At 52.9% G+C, this 12,697-nt stretch overlaps 1 protein-coding gene across 1 annotated transcript; it reads left to right on the top strand.

Annotated features, from left to right (window-relative positions):
* The first annotated feature begins 2,854 nt into the window (after positions 1–2,854).
* On the top strand, positions 2,855–12,441 carry LOC146798702 (actin, alpha cardiac muscle 1-like). The gene is made up of 7 exons (XM_085626018.1): positions 2,855–2,909; positions 5,302–5,449; positions 6,313–6,637; positions 7,637–7,798; positions 8,715–8,906; positions 10,973–11,154; positions 11,915–12,441. The coding sequence occupies exons 2-7, from the start codon at positions 5,321–5,323 to the stop codon at positions 12,056–12,058; spliced, it is 1,134 nt and encodes a 377-aa protein (XP_085482144.1). The 5' UTR covers positions 2,855–2,909; positions 5,302–5,320; the 3' UTR covers positions 12,059–12,441.
* Positions 12,442–12,697: the final 256 nt, after the last annotated feature.

Below are 12,697 nucleotides of genomic sequence, written 5' to 3'. Positions count from 1 at the left end.
TTGCTCCCCCCCCCCAAAAAAAAATATATATTCTAAATCCTTCCCCCTTCCATCCCTCCACGATCCTTTTCAATCCAAATAACAGATTAACATGTCCACCACTCAAATTACTTTCATATTTCACTATACTAATTCACCACTAATCCTTTATGGGTTCCGGAGTAGTGTGCTAGTTGCCGAAAAAGCGCTTCAACACCTCATCAGGGGTAGCAAGCGCTACATAAATGCAAACCTTTTTACTTCTTCTACCCCTTCGCTATTCTTCTCAATCCAAATACCTGACTAACATATCCACCACACAAATTACTTTCATATTTCACTATACTAATTCACCACTGACACTGTATGGGTTCCAGAGTAGCGTGCTACTTGCCGAAAAAGCACTTCAACACCCCATCGGAGTAGCAAGCGCTATATAAATGCAAACCTTTTTCCCTTCTCTATCCCTCCACTATCATTCTTAATCCAAATAACTGACTAACATATCTACCACTCAAATTATTTTCATATTTCACTATACTAATTCACCACTAATCCTTTATGGGTTCCGGAGTAGTGTGCTACTCGCCAAAAAAGCCCTTCATTTCCCATCAGGGTAGCAAGTGCTATATAAATGCAAACCTTTTTCCCTCTTCTATCCCTCCACTATCTTTCTCAATCCAAATAACTGACTAACATATCCACCACTTAAATTACTTTCATATTTCGCTATACTAATCCACCACTAATCCTTTTTGGGTTCCAGAGTAGGGTGCTACTCGCCGAAAAAGCGCTTCAACGCCTCATCAGGGGTAGTAAGCGCTATATAAATGCAATTACAATACAATAAAATAGCATGACGTGCAGAACATTGTATGCACTGCCCCTACGTCCCCTGGTCAAAGGCACAAAAACACAAGCAAGGGTGCGGCTATTTTCTCTCCTCTTCCACCCATCCTCAAAACAAAAGAAGCAACTCGGATTCCCCACTACCCTGACCAACCCAAAAATGAAATACAGCCAAGGACTATTGGCATTCCATCCATACCACCCCACGCCTGCCGCCATCACAGTAGAGAGAGTGCATCGCCCTTGCACTTCTGATACAATGTGTGTGCGCCCCCTGCAGACACTCATAACAATTAACAAATGAGCACAGGCTTCTGTCTGCACTAGGGACAGGCACGAGGACAGGCTGTCATGCAACTGAGTAAAGAGTTAGGTGTTAATGCTTCGAATCAGCACTGTGTATGTCACTGCCATGTGGGGGGAGCACCCAAAAGATGGAGGGGGCAACTTCAAAGGATCAGCTGTCCCTTTCTCTTCAACCCCTGACTCTAGTCTCCTCCCGCTGTCAAGTGCTATTTCTGTTGCCTTATATTAAATGAATCTAATTTTTGTTCTGGCTTTGCAAGGCCGAAGCGATGGTGCCGAATTTTAGCATAGCTGCGCCTTGGGTTCTTTGTTGGAGACATCTCTCTCTCTCTGTCTCTCTCTCTCTCTGTCTCTCTCTCTCTCTCTCTCTCTCTCTCTCTCTCTCTCTCTCTCTCTCTCTCTCTGTCTCTCTGTCGCTCTCTCTCTCTCTCTCTCTCACTCTGTCTCTCTTTCTCTCCCTCTCTCTTTCTCTTTCTTTCTATCTCTCTGTCTCTCTTTCCCTCCCTCTCTATCTCTCTCTCTTTCTCTTTCTTACTCTCTCTCTCTTTTTTCTCTGTCTCTCTCTCTGTCTCTCTCTCTCTCTTTCTATCACTCTGTCTCTCTTTCTCTCCCTCTCTCTGACTCTCTCTCTGTCTCTCTCTCTCTTTCTATCACTCTGTCTCTCTTTCTCCCCCTCTCTCTTTCTCTTTCTTTCTATCTCTCTGTCTCTCTTTCTCTCCCTCTCTATCGCTCTCTCTTTCCCTCTCTTTCTCTTTCTTCCTCTCTCTCTCTTTCTCTCTCTCTCTCTCTCCTGTTTTCTGTGTTCCATCCACTGTGCTACATTCTTCTTAACCCCTGTACATTTGAGACCATGTGTGTAAATATGCCACATTTCGTCTGCCCTCCTACCACAGTCAACGCCTGGCTGACTTTTGCACGGTTCACACCTGCACTGCCCAGCGCTCTGAAGCCTAGTCCAGCGGAGTTCACGCTAGAAAAGACCACAAACACATAAATAAACAACCCCACGGTGGCTGTGTCTATGGTTTCCTTTTGTGAGTGTGACTAGAATGAAGGCCGCGCCTGTACTAGACGCCATACCTGTGTGGGAGAGAGACCTGTGGTGTGTAATATCTGACGTGCATCTTGCGCTCGAGGGGTAACATCATTCTGTTCTCAGTTTTCATTACTTACAGAGCTGCTCTTGGATGGAAATATATGTCCTGTTCCCATGCAATATATAGGTATCCATAACCAGCTCCCGGGAGGTTGCATAATGCGTTTACTACAGACCTACTCTGAGGTGATAGGGGCCTGGGTTCATATAACTTGACTGTGCCCCTCAGTAGAGCTGGTTGAGGTTCCCCCACACAGCCCCCCAAGTCCGTTCTGGGCCGAATTTGCCACTTTTCTTAGAAAGGCTGCACCCAGAATAGTCCTTTAGGGTGAGGCGAACGTATAGACGGTGCTGGTGCGAAGCAGGTGCCTCCCTGAGCGCTATATATGGCGAAGGAATGGCTTCCCATGGTTGCCCCCAAGCTGTCGCCGGCTTGTCCTTACAAGGGCCGAGACGCCCTGGGGTGGCCCTCCGGCCGGGACGGGGCTGGGGCCGGTCAGCTGGCCATGAATGGGCCTGGCACAGGTGCCTTGGACCCTTTCCAAATATGGAGTGTGCCGGCGGGGGGTGTGCGAGCGAGGAGGGCAGCTGGTATATATACCCCGGAGCGAGCCCAGAAGAGCCATCCGTAGCCGTCGCCAAGCCATCCCTCCGGGCCTCATCGCTGCTCCAAGAGCCGGTAAGGGACCGTACCAAGACCCGACAGAGTCTAGTGAGGGAGTGTGGAGGAAAATGTAGCACGCCAAGGCGAGCCCTTGAGTCCGGGGCTCGACTGCGCCAGGGGACGAGCCCTCTGGACCACGCCGATGGCTCATCCGGGACGGGTCGGGTGCCCAGGATCACACATGGTGCCTAAGCTACCTTTGCACTCCATGGACTACCTCTGCGGATCTCAGCCTCGCCGGTGCTCGCACCGGGAACGGCTTGGCACCCTTGGGGTTGACAGGCCATGGAACCCTGGTCATGTGGCGCTGGCACCCAGGACTCGAAATAAGGCCCACTGACAGACCCGGATCCTGCCCGGCGGCTGTCCCCATTCGGGACAGGGGGTTAGAATGAAGGATTAGGACGAGTAATTGGCGCCGTCGCTCAGCCGAAGGGTGGCCCTTTGGAGCACCCCCTCCGCCCTGCACGGCCTCCTGTCAGAGAGGGGCATCTCTTCCTGGTCCGGCCCCTGTGCTGGGAAACAGGCGGCTTCCATGGTGTTCTTAACTTAGCCAAAGGGGCGCCCGATATCTGAGACCCGGAGGGGCTTGGACCTGTTTAAGGGACTCTCGGGGGAGATTAAATTCCAGACTCTCACTGGTGCATGAACGGCTACTGCGCTTTTGAGAGTCCCTGTAGCGCGCAGAGGCTTCAGACATTCAGAGATATCAGCACTATTCATAGCGATATTATCTGAAGAGGCAGAGAGAGGCGGGGCAAAAACAGACAGCCAGACGCGGAGGGGTCGAGAAGAGGAGGGCATAGACCGCGGGAGAACAGAAGCAGGGGCATAGCCCGGGGGACGGTGGGTAGCTTTCACAGCGCCAAGGGGCAATGCCGGGAGAGAGAAGGAAGCAGTCAAAGGAGAAGGGTGAACAAGAGAGAAAAGTAACGGAGAGAGTTGGGTGGGGGAGGAAAAAAAGAGAAAGTAAGATGAGAATACGAGAGATGGAGTAACGATGAAACAGAGAGGACAGAAATATTAAGAAGGAATGCAAAAGGAGAATATATTGGAGAAGAAGCAGTTGGCGACATGAGGGTAGAACTAACACCAGACTCTAGGAGAAAATGAGATAAAGAAACAAGGGAGCAGTGAAACAAAAAGAAATCAACCAAAAATGACTTGAAAGGGAAGGCAGAATGAGACAGCAAACGAAAAGAAACGAGGGCAAACTAAAGAAAAGAGAAAAAAACAAATATGAGGCAGGAAAAAGAGGGGCTCGTGGAATCGATCCAAGAATAATATATTTTTCCTTGATAGGAAGTGTGAGTGGTTACCAAGTTTTGTTTTTACTTCTGGTATTTGGAGTTTTATTCTGATCGTTATAATTGCAGGACTGCAAGTACCAGAATGCAAATGGTCTGGGCGAGCTACTCAGACCTGACATGGGGCAATTTGCGACCTGGGAGCAGGAATGAGATGCACAGGGTTAAAGAGAAAGATTAAAGGATCTGTGCCCTGGAGCTGCAGTGGCACCTTTTGATCTTGGGCACTACGCTGTCTTGCTGTTCATTGAGAAGGGATTTGGGAGCTGAGAGAGATGTTAGAGCATCAAGTATTTTAAATGAGGGTATTTGTTATTCTATAGCTTAACCCCAGGCTGACGCGTGTGCATATGGTCTGTGAGGAGGTCTGTGGATGTGGGTGGAGGAGTACATGCTCTTACAACCACGACTGCAGAGAACGCTGGGAGAGCCATTGAAGAAACAGCTCTTTGGGGGGTTGGGTCGGGTATTGCTCATATGCTTACTACTGCTGGCCGGGGAAGGGAGCGCTGCTGAAGTCATTGCTTATATACGAAGTTAGGGATGGGCAACCATTGCTGATAGAGCGCACCCTACAGGCCAGGGCTGGTGGTGTAGACTGTAGTAACAATTACCTTGAAGGGAGATGGTCGTGCGAGCCCAGTATTGCTCTTACAGTGACACCTGCTGGCTGGGGATGAGAGTGATTCTGAAATAACACCTCCTAGGGAAAGTAGAATGAGGACATTCTGTAATGGGTGGTCTCCTGCTGGGCAGCAGGACTGGGAGTCCTGCTGAAATAACACACTCAGCTATGGAGGGAGTGATGTTACAGTGACAGTGACTCCTGCTGGCCAGAGCTGGGAGTACTGCGGGAATAACACCTCCTAGGGAAATGTGGGTAGGGAACTGTCATGGATAGTCTGCTGGGCAGAAGGACTGGGAGCGCAGCTGAATAACACTCAGCTACAGAGGGGGTGACAAGCACTGATGTTACAGTGACACCTGCTGGCCAGGGTTGGGAGTACTGCTAAAAGAACATAGTCCAGTACTGCTTTTAGGGCAGGAGCCAGGAATCGGGGTCTCGTGTTGCCTTCTCATCCTTCTTCCTCCCTCCACAGACACCACAAAACCACCACCATGTGCGACGATGAAGAAGTCACCGCCCTCGTGTGCGACAACGGCTCAGGCCTGGTGAAGGCCGGCTTCGCCGGAGATGACGCTCCCCGCGCCGTCTTCCCCTCCATCGTGGGTCGCCCCCGCCACCAGGTAAGTGCCCCTCCGGTTCCCACCTGCTGTGAGGGGGCGTGACGACCGCACATGTCCTTGTGGATCCACCCGAGGCGGTGCCCCCCCCCCCCCCGCCCTACCCCACCCTCACCCAGCTGTCCCCGGTGCAGCTGTCAAGTACTTAGAAGAATTGCTAACCTAAGCACATTCCTCCCAGACCCCCGGCCTGCGACAGGCGCGGCCAGATCATTTACCAGCTTAATTCGACGCCCCCACTGCCTACACCCCCCCCCTCCACTAACCCACCTGCCCTCCTGGAAACATTTTTAGCTCCCTCGTTAATTTGCCAGCCGCTCATCCCGCATGGCACTTTTAAAAATAACTCCATCTGAGCTGAGCCCGGCACACCATGCCCCCTTTGAAGCCCCTCACCACATCACATGCAAGAATGGCAGAGAGACGTCACCCCATTGCTGCCCCTCGTACTCCTAAGCCTCTTGCCCGTTTCTCCCAAATTTGTAGAGTCCTTCTTACAGTCATCAGACACCCCATAAATGTCCCACCTTATAGCACCCCAGAAAAAAGGAAACGGTCAGTTCCCCCACTTGCATCCCGATGTGACCAATCCAATCACTCTCATATATGGACAGGACGCCTTAGTCCATCACTACCCTAGCTGCACATTCGAGCACCCCGTGAAGACGACCCATTACCCCAATAGGGCACATTAATCCTCCCTAATACATCCGAGGATCACCCCCCCCCCCCCCACACACACACACACACACACAGTGCCTAGGGCAGACAATCATCTCCCACCCCCGCCCTTTACTACAGCTAACCATGGTCAGGGCCGCTCTCTGGGTCACGGGTTAACCGAGCCCCCTTGTTTCCCCCTGCAGGGTGTCATGGTGGGTATGGGTCAGAAGGACTCATACGTTGGGGACGAGGCTCAGAGCAAGAGGGGTATCCTGACCCTGAAGTACCCCATCGAGCACGGTATCATCACCAACTGGGACGACATGGAGAAGATCTGGCACCACACCTTCTACAACGAGCTGCGCGTGGCCCCCGAGGAGCACCCCACCCTGCTCACAGAGGCCCCCCTGAACCCCAAGGCCAATCGTGAGAAGATGACCCAGATCATGTTTGAGACCTTCAACGTCCCCGCCATGTATGTGGCCATCCAGGCTGTGCTGTCTCTGTACGCCTCCGGCCGTACCACCGGTAAGAGCGCTGCCCCCTCCCCTTCTCGCCCCCCAGGTCCCTGCAGTATCCAGGGGCCCATAGCAAGTAACCCTTTCCTTCTCCCGAACGGAGGCTACCATTGCACTGTTGACCCTGCAAGCTCCTTGGAAGGTCTTAATATGGCCGCAGATTTGTAATGTCCGTCTGGCCCAGAGAAGTCTTGTGACTGCTGTCTGGGCTCTCCTCTGCCCTAGACTGACAGCCTGGCCCATGTGAGGTCGTGTGATGTCCATCAGGCCTGCACGGTATTGTGATGGCTGCTTGGCCGTGTGGTGTGTTTTGATGACCTCCTGGGCTCTCTGCTGTCCTGTGATGGCTTCCTAGGCATCGGAGTTCTTGTGATGGTCCTAGACCACTGTCATTTTGTGGTACCCAAGTTGTCTAGGCTGACTCACTGAGATCCCTTAGCAACTGTTTATCCCCACGGTAGCAACAGTGCCCCCCCAATGTCTTGCTATGGCTGCTAGGTCTCCTTGCTGCCCTTTATTGACCCTGTAGCCCCGGAGAAATATTGTAAAGGCCCCTTACACTTTGCGGTCTTGTGATAGCTGTCTGGTCCTGTGAGGTGTTGTGATGGCTCATTGGGCCCTCTGCCATTACACGATGGCATGCTAGCCCCGAGATGTCCTGTGTTGGCCCCAGGGCTCTCGCGGTCCCGAATGGACTGCTTTGTCCCTGAGAGGTCTTGTGCTGCCCACTCAGTCCTGTGCTATTTTGAACACCTTGCAGGTGTTGTGGTGGCCGCTGGCTCCTATGAGCAGTTGGCATTGCTATTCTGAGGTATTCTGGTTGTCGCCTGCCCTGTGGTAGCCACTAAGTCCCTGGAAGGTCTTTTGGTAGCTGGCTGCGCCCCCCCCCCCACTGCCCCCCTACACCCAGAGATGCTGGTGATGGTCCACTGGGCCCTCAACTGCCCTGTGATTACAGTTGACTTCAAGAGGTCACGTGATAACCGAAGCGCTGTGCTCCTCCCCTCAGGTATCGTTCTGGACTCCGGTGATGGCGTCACCCACAACGTGCCCATCTATGAAGGTTACGCCCTCCCCCACGCCATCATGCGTCTGGATCTGGCCGGCCGGGACCTGACTGACTACCTGATGAAGATCCTGACAGAGCGTGGCTACTCCTTCGTGACCACAGGTGAGGACATCTGGGGCTTCAGAGGGACGTCGGTGGGAGGGAGGACTGACAGAGGGAGCTCGGTACCTACAGAGGGATGATTGGGCCAGAGATGGCTTTGCATCTTTAGGAGGATGGGGGACTGAGAGGGTGAGCCCCAGGGGGCAGAGAGAACTCCGCACGTTCAGAGGGATGACTGAGGGAACGCTGTATCTACAGAGGGATGGAGAGCTCTTGGAGGTACGGGGGGGGGGGCAGAGGGAGCTTTGCACCTTCAGGGGCGTGAAGGACTGAGAGGCTGAGCCCCAGGGGGCAGAGATAACTCACTTTCAGAGGGACGGGGTCTGACAGAGGGAAGATACCTTCAGAGGTAGGGAGGGATAACAAGGGGCCAGAGGGAGCTCTGCCCCCTCAGGGGGATGAGAGACGAAGATGGTGAATCTCGGGGGACAGAGGAACTAAACATTTTCAGAGGGATGAGTGTCTAACAGAGGGAGCTCTGTACTTACAAAGAGATGGGGGGGGGGGGCTAAGTCACAGGGCGAACCCCTGGGGAACAGAGAGAGCTCTGCACTTTCAGAGCAATTGAGGTCTGCGAGAGTTCTGCACCTTCTGCGGGATGGAGGGTTGACCGAGAGAACCCCTGGGGGCTCAGAGGGACAGGTAACAGAGGACTACACGAGTGCATACACTGAAGGACAGAGCTGAGCGGACAGGTGTAGGCGCAGAGCATTGACATTTTCTGGCAGAGCAGGAGGAGGAAGTAGACGTCAGGACGAGGAACTGCAAAAGGCTATGCTTGAGGCAAGGGAAGGCAAGGTGGAGATTTCGAGATGGGGGTGTTAAAAGGGTGAGAGAGAATGAGCGGACTAGGCGAGGGAGGAAGGTGCCACCGAGACTGAGTACACGAACCAACTATCCAACTCCTCTCCCTCAGCCGAGCGTGAGATCGTGCGTGACATCAAGGAAAAGCTGTGCTACGTGGCTCTGGACTTCGAGAATGAGATGGCGACCGCTGCCTCCTCCTCCTCCCTGGAGAAGAGCTACGAGCTGCCCGACGGCCAGGTCATCACCATCGGCAACGAGCGTTTCCGCTGCCCCGAGACCCTCTTCCAGCCTTCCTTCATTGGTGAGTGTACACCAGGGGGCGCTCTTACTTCAGCCCCCCACACACACCCTCCACCCATGCCACCAGACCCTCTCCCAGACTTCCTTCATTAGTAAGCATACACCAGGGGGCGCTCTTACTCCCCCCCCCCCACACACACCTCCCATGGTGCCACCAGACCCTCTCACAGCCTTCCTTCATTAGTGAGTGTACACCAGGGGGAGCCCTTACCGCTCCCCTCACACACACCTCCCATGGTGCCACCAGACCCTCTCACAGCCTTCCTTCATTAGTGAGTGTACACCAGGGGGAGCCCTTACCGCTCCCCTCACACACACCTCCCATGGTGCCACCAGACCCTCTTCCAGCCTTCCTTCATCGGTAAGTGTACACCAAGGGGCGCCCTTACCGCAACGCCCTCCCCCCCACACACACCTCCCATGGTGCCACCAGACCCTCTCACAGCCTTCCTTCATTAGTGAGTGTACACCAGGGGGAGCCCTTACCACAACGCCCTTCAGCTTATGATGTCACCAGACCTCTCCCAGCCGTACTCCTTTAGAAAGCATACACCAGGGGGCGCTCTTACTCCACCCCCACACACACACACCCTCCACCCATGCCAAAGACCTCTCACATCCTTCCTTCATAAGTAAGCATACACCAGGTGGCGCTCTTACAATCCCCCCACCCACACACACCTCCCCTGCCACCAGACCCTCTCCCAGGCTTCCTTCATTAGTAAGCATACACCAGGGGGCGCTCTTACCCCCCCCCCCCCACACACACCTCCCATGATACCACCAGACCCTCTCACAGCCTTCCTTCATTAGTGAGTGTACACCAGGGGGCGCCCTTACCACAACGCCCTTCAGCTTATGATGTCACCAGACCTCTCCCAGCTGTACTCCTTTAGAAAGCATACACCAGGGGGCGCTCTTACTCCACCCCCACACACACACACCCTCCACCCATGCCAAAGACCTCTCACATCCTTCCTTCATAAGTAAGCATACACCAGGTGGCGCTCTTACAATCCCCCCACCCACACACACCTCCCCTGCCACCAGACACTCTCCCAGGCTTCCTTCATTAGTAAGCATACACCAGGGGGCGCTCTTACCCCCCCCCCCCCCACACACACCTCCCATGATACCACCAGACCCTCTTCCAGCCTTCCTTCATCGGTAAGTGTACACCAAGGGGCGCCCTTACCGCAACGCCCTCCCCCCACACACACCTCCCATGATACCACCAGACCCTCTTCCAGCCTTCCATCATAAGTGAGCATACACCAGAGGGCGCTCTTACTATCCCCCCACCCACACACACCTCCCCTGCCACCAGACCCTCTCGCAGCCTTCCATCATAAGTGAGCATACACCAGAGGGCGCTCTTACTATCCCCCCACCCACACACACCTCCCCTGCCACCAGACCCTCTCTGCAGCCTTCCATCATAAGTGAGCATACACCAGGGGGCGCTCTTACTCCCCCCACACACGCCTTCCTTGGTAAATCCATATAAGGTGAAGTTTTGAACCAGAGCCCCCTTTGATGACATCAGACCTCAACTGCGGCGTTGTCTGTCCCTCTCTCACCAGTCTCCATAGAGAAGCCTGATTCCCCCTCCTCATCACTGGTTTACTAGTCCTTAACTCCCAGCATGCCCCTCATCTCCCCATGAGCCCACCTTTACACAGGGAGCTTCCTGAACTCTGGTCATGACTAGAATCTCTCCGGAAGGCACGCTCTGTGTCCCACATAAGAGGGGCAGCAACCTTCACCCCGTTTCAAAATATAGAGGTGCACTTTCACATTAGCTCACACAGAAGTGCCTTCCATGCCCGGCCACCTCTCCCCAGGGTTCTATCTAGTAAGGTGCAGCCTAGCCTGCTGCTTGGGTTACCCATGCCCCCACACGTATAGTTCCTCTGTAAAGTTGGACATACTCCCTCACAGTCATTCACCGTCCTGGCTGAGTCCAGCCTAGAGCCCACAGCCTGACCCATGACTTGGAGCCATGTGTGTGTGTGTGTGTACACGCTTGACCCACCCTCCTGACATGTACACTCTCCTTCCCTCCAGGAATGGAATCTGCCGGCATCCATGAGACCACCTACAACTCCATCATGAAGTGCGACATTGACATCCGCAAGGACCTGTATGCCAACAACGTACTGTCCGGTGGTACCACCATGTACCCTGGTATTGCTGACAGGATGCAGAAGGAAATCACTGCCCTGGCCCCCAGCACCATGAAGATTAAGGTAAGCAGAGCTCTACACTCCCACTCAGACCAAAAAGGACTTGTCTCCCATCAGAGCTTAGCCTGTAGATTTTAAGGTGGTCATCAGTATTACAGGCCCTCTCCCATCCTTGCCTGGGTTACCAGTGGTGGATAGGCCGACAATCTCAGGAAGTTTTAGGGAACTTATCCAGGTCATGTCAGACCCAGGTAGGCAGAGACAGAAATTGGTTAGTGGCCACATCCCAAAATTGGTTGCCACCATTTCAGATGGGTAGGTGTATTAAAATCTATTTATTTCCATTTATTGCATATTCAAACTTTATAATGAGTAACCACGATACAGCTCAACCAATAACATTTTATGACCATATGAAAAAAAAAATTGACAAGAATTTAAAATCATTATTTGGACCGCTTTAAGAGTAAATTAGACATAATTTCAGCTTCCAAGATATTCTTCTGGGCTGTCACAGGCCTTAAGGACAATACAGTATATATATATCAGATTATCAGTATACAGGAGGTTCAGGTCACTGATACATGGAGCCATTTTGCAGGGGTTCATTTGAAGAGGTCATGTCTGGGACTAGTGCTTCCATATAAGACTGGTCCATTGAAAGTTCAAGAAAAGCCAGGCTTGTCCAAACTTTCCAAAATCCAGTTTCCGGGTGGGGATGCCCACTTTTGTTTGGGGGCAGGGTGTTGAATTCTCCCTACCTTTGTCTTGCCTCGACCTGGCTCGTGTAACATGTCCCCCATTTCTCCTCTTCTCTCTCTAGATCATTGCTCCCCCAGAGCGTAAGTACTCCGTCTGGATCGGTGGCTCCATCTTGGCCTCCCTGTCCACCTTCCAGCAGATGTGGATCAGCAAGCAGGAATACGATGAGGCAGGCCCCTCCATCGTCCACAGGAAGTGCTTCTAAGGAGGTTGCCCCCCTACTCACTACGACCACCTTCTGCTCCCGACCCTTTACCATCTCCAAGGAGTTTACCGGGAGCCCCGCTCCATCTCAGGCAGCTACACACCCCTCCCTCCCACCCCCGCACCACCAACATCAGTGCCAAAGCAACAACCAAGATGGCGCCCGCGGTGCCGAGCCGCCTCCCCTGGATGAGATGCAAGCTTGCTGTGGTGTCCCATTGCCCAAGACCACTGATGGACATGGCCCAGTCTCTACTCTACTGCCTTCCACCGGGATTGGACGGCATCGAAAAACGATGGCATTTTTTTGTTTCTGGAACTTTTTGTTATTTATGAAAAATTAAATGTTCTCCGTACAATAAAAAAAGCAAAAAAAAAAAAAAACAGTATTGTGTTTGAGAAGCCGAGGGGCAACAAGGAGGGAGGTGGGTGGGGAGCTGGAAAGGAGGAAGCAGCCCTTCTATATATGCAGGCATTGCCAGAAAGAAGTCACCTGCAAACACATCTACCAAGGGACCACTTGACCCAGCCTATGAGACTGACCTATTCACCCATCACCCGACTGCTGCACATCCAAAGTATCACATTTCATACTGCCAAGCCAACATAAAAATATTCATTTGCAGTGCAATACTCATTC

The sequence above is a fragment of the Triturus cristatus genome, chromosome 9, assembly GCF_964204655.1.
Source record: "Triturus cristatus chromosome 9, aTriCri1.1, whole genome shotgun sequence".
Lineage (NCBI taxonomy): Eukaryota > Metazoa > Chordata > Amphibia > Caudata > Salamandridae > Triturus > Triturus cristatus.
The sequence above is the reverse complement of the archived record's forward strand: the minus strand, read 5'-3'. Positions and strand labels throughout refer to the sequence as shown.

Coding starts and splice junctions, on each gene's coding strand:
- LOC146798702 (XM_085626018.1), top strand. CDS start 5,321: ATGTGCGACGATGAAGAAGTCACCGCCCTCGTGTGCGACAACGGCTCA. Junction 5,450..6,312: donor TGGGTCGCCCCCGCCACCAG/GTAAGTGCCCCT, acceptor TTCCCCCTGCAG/GGTGTCATGGTGGGTATGGG. Junction 11,155..11,914: donor CCAGCACCATGAAGATTAAG/GTAAGCAGAGCT, acceptor TTCTCTCTCTAG/ATCATTGCTCCCCCAGAGCG.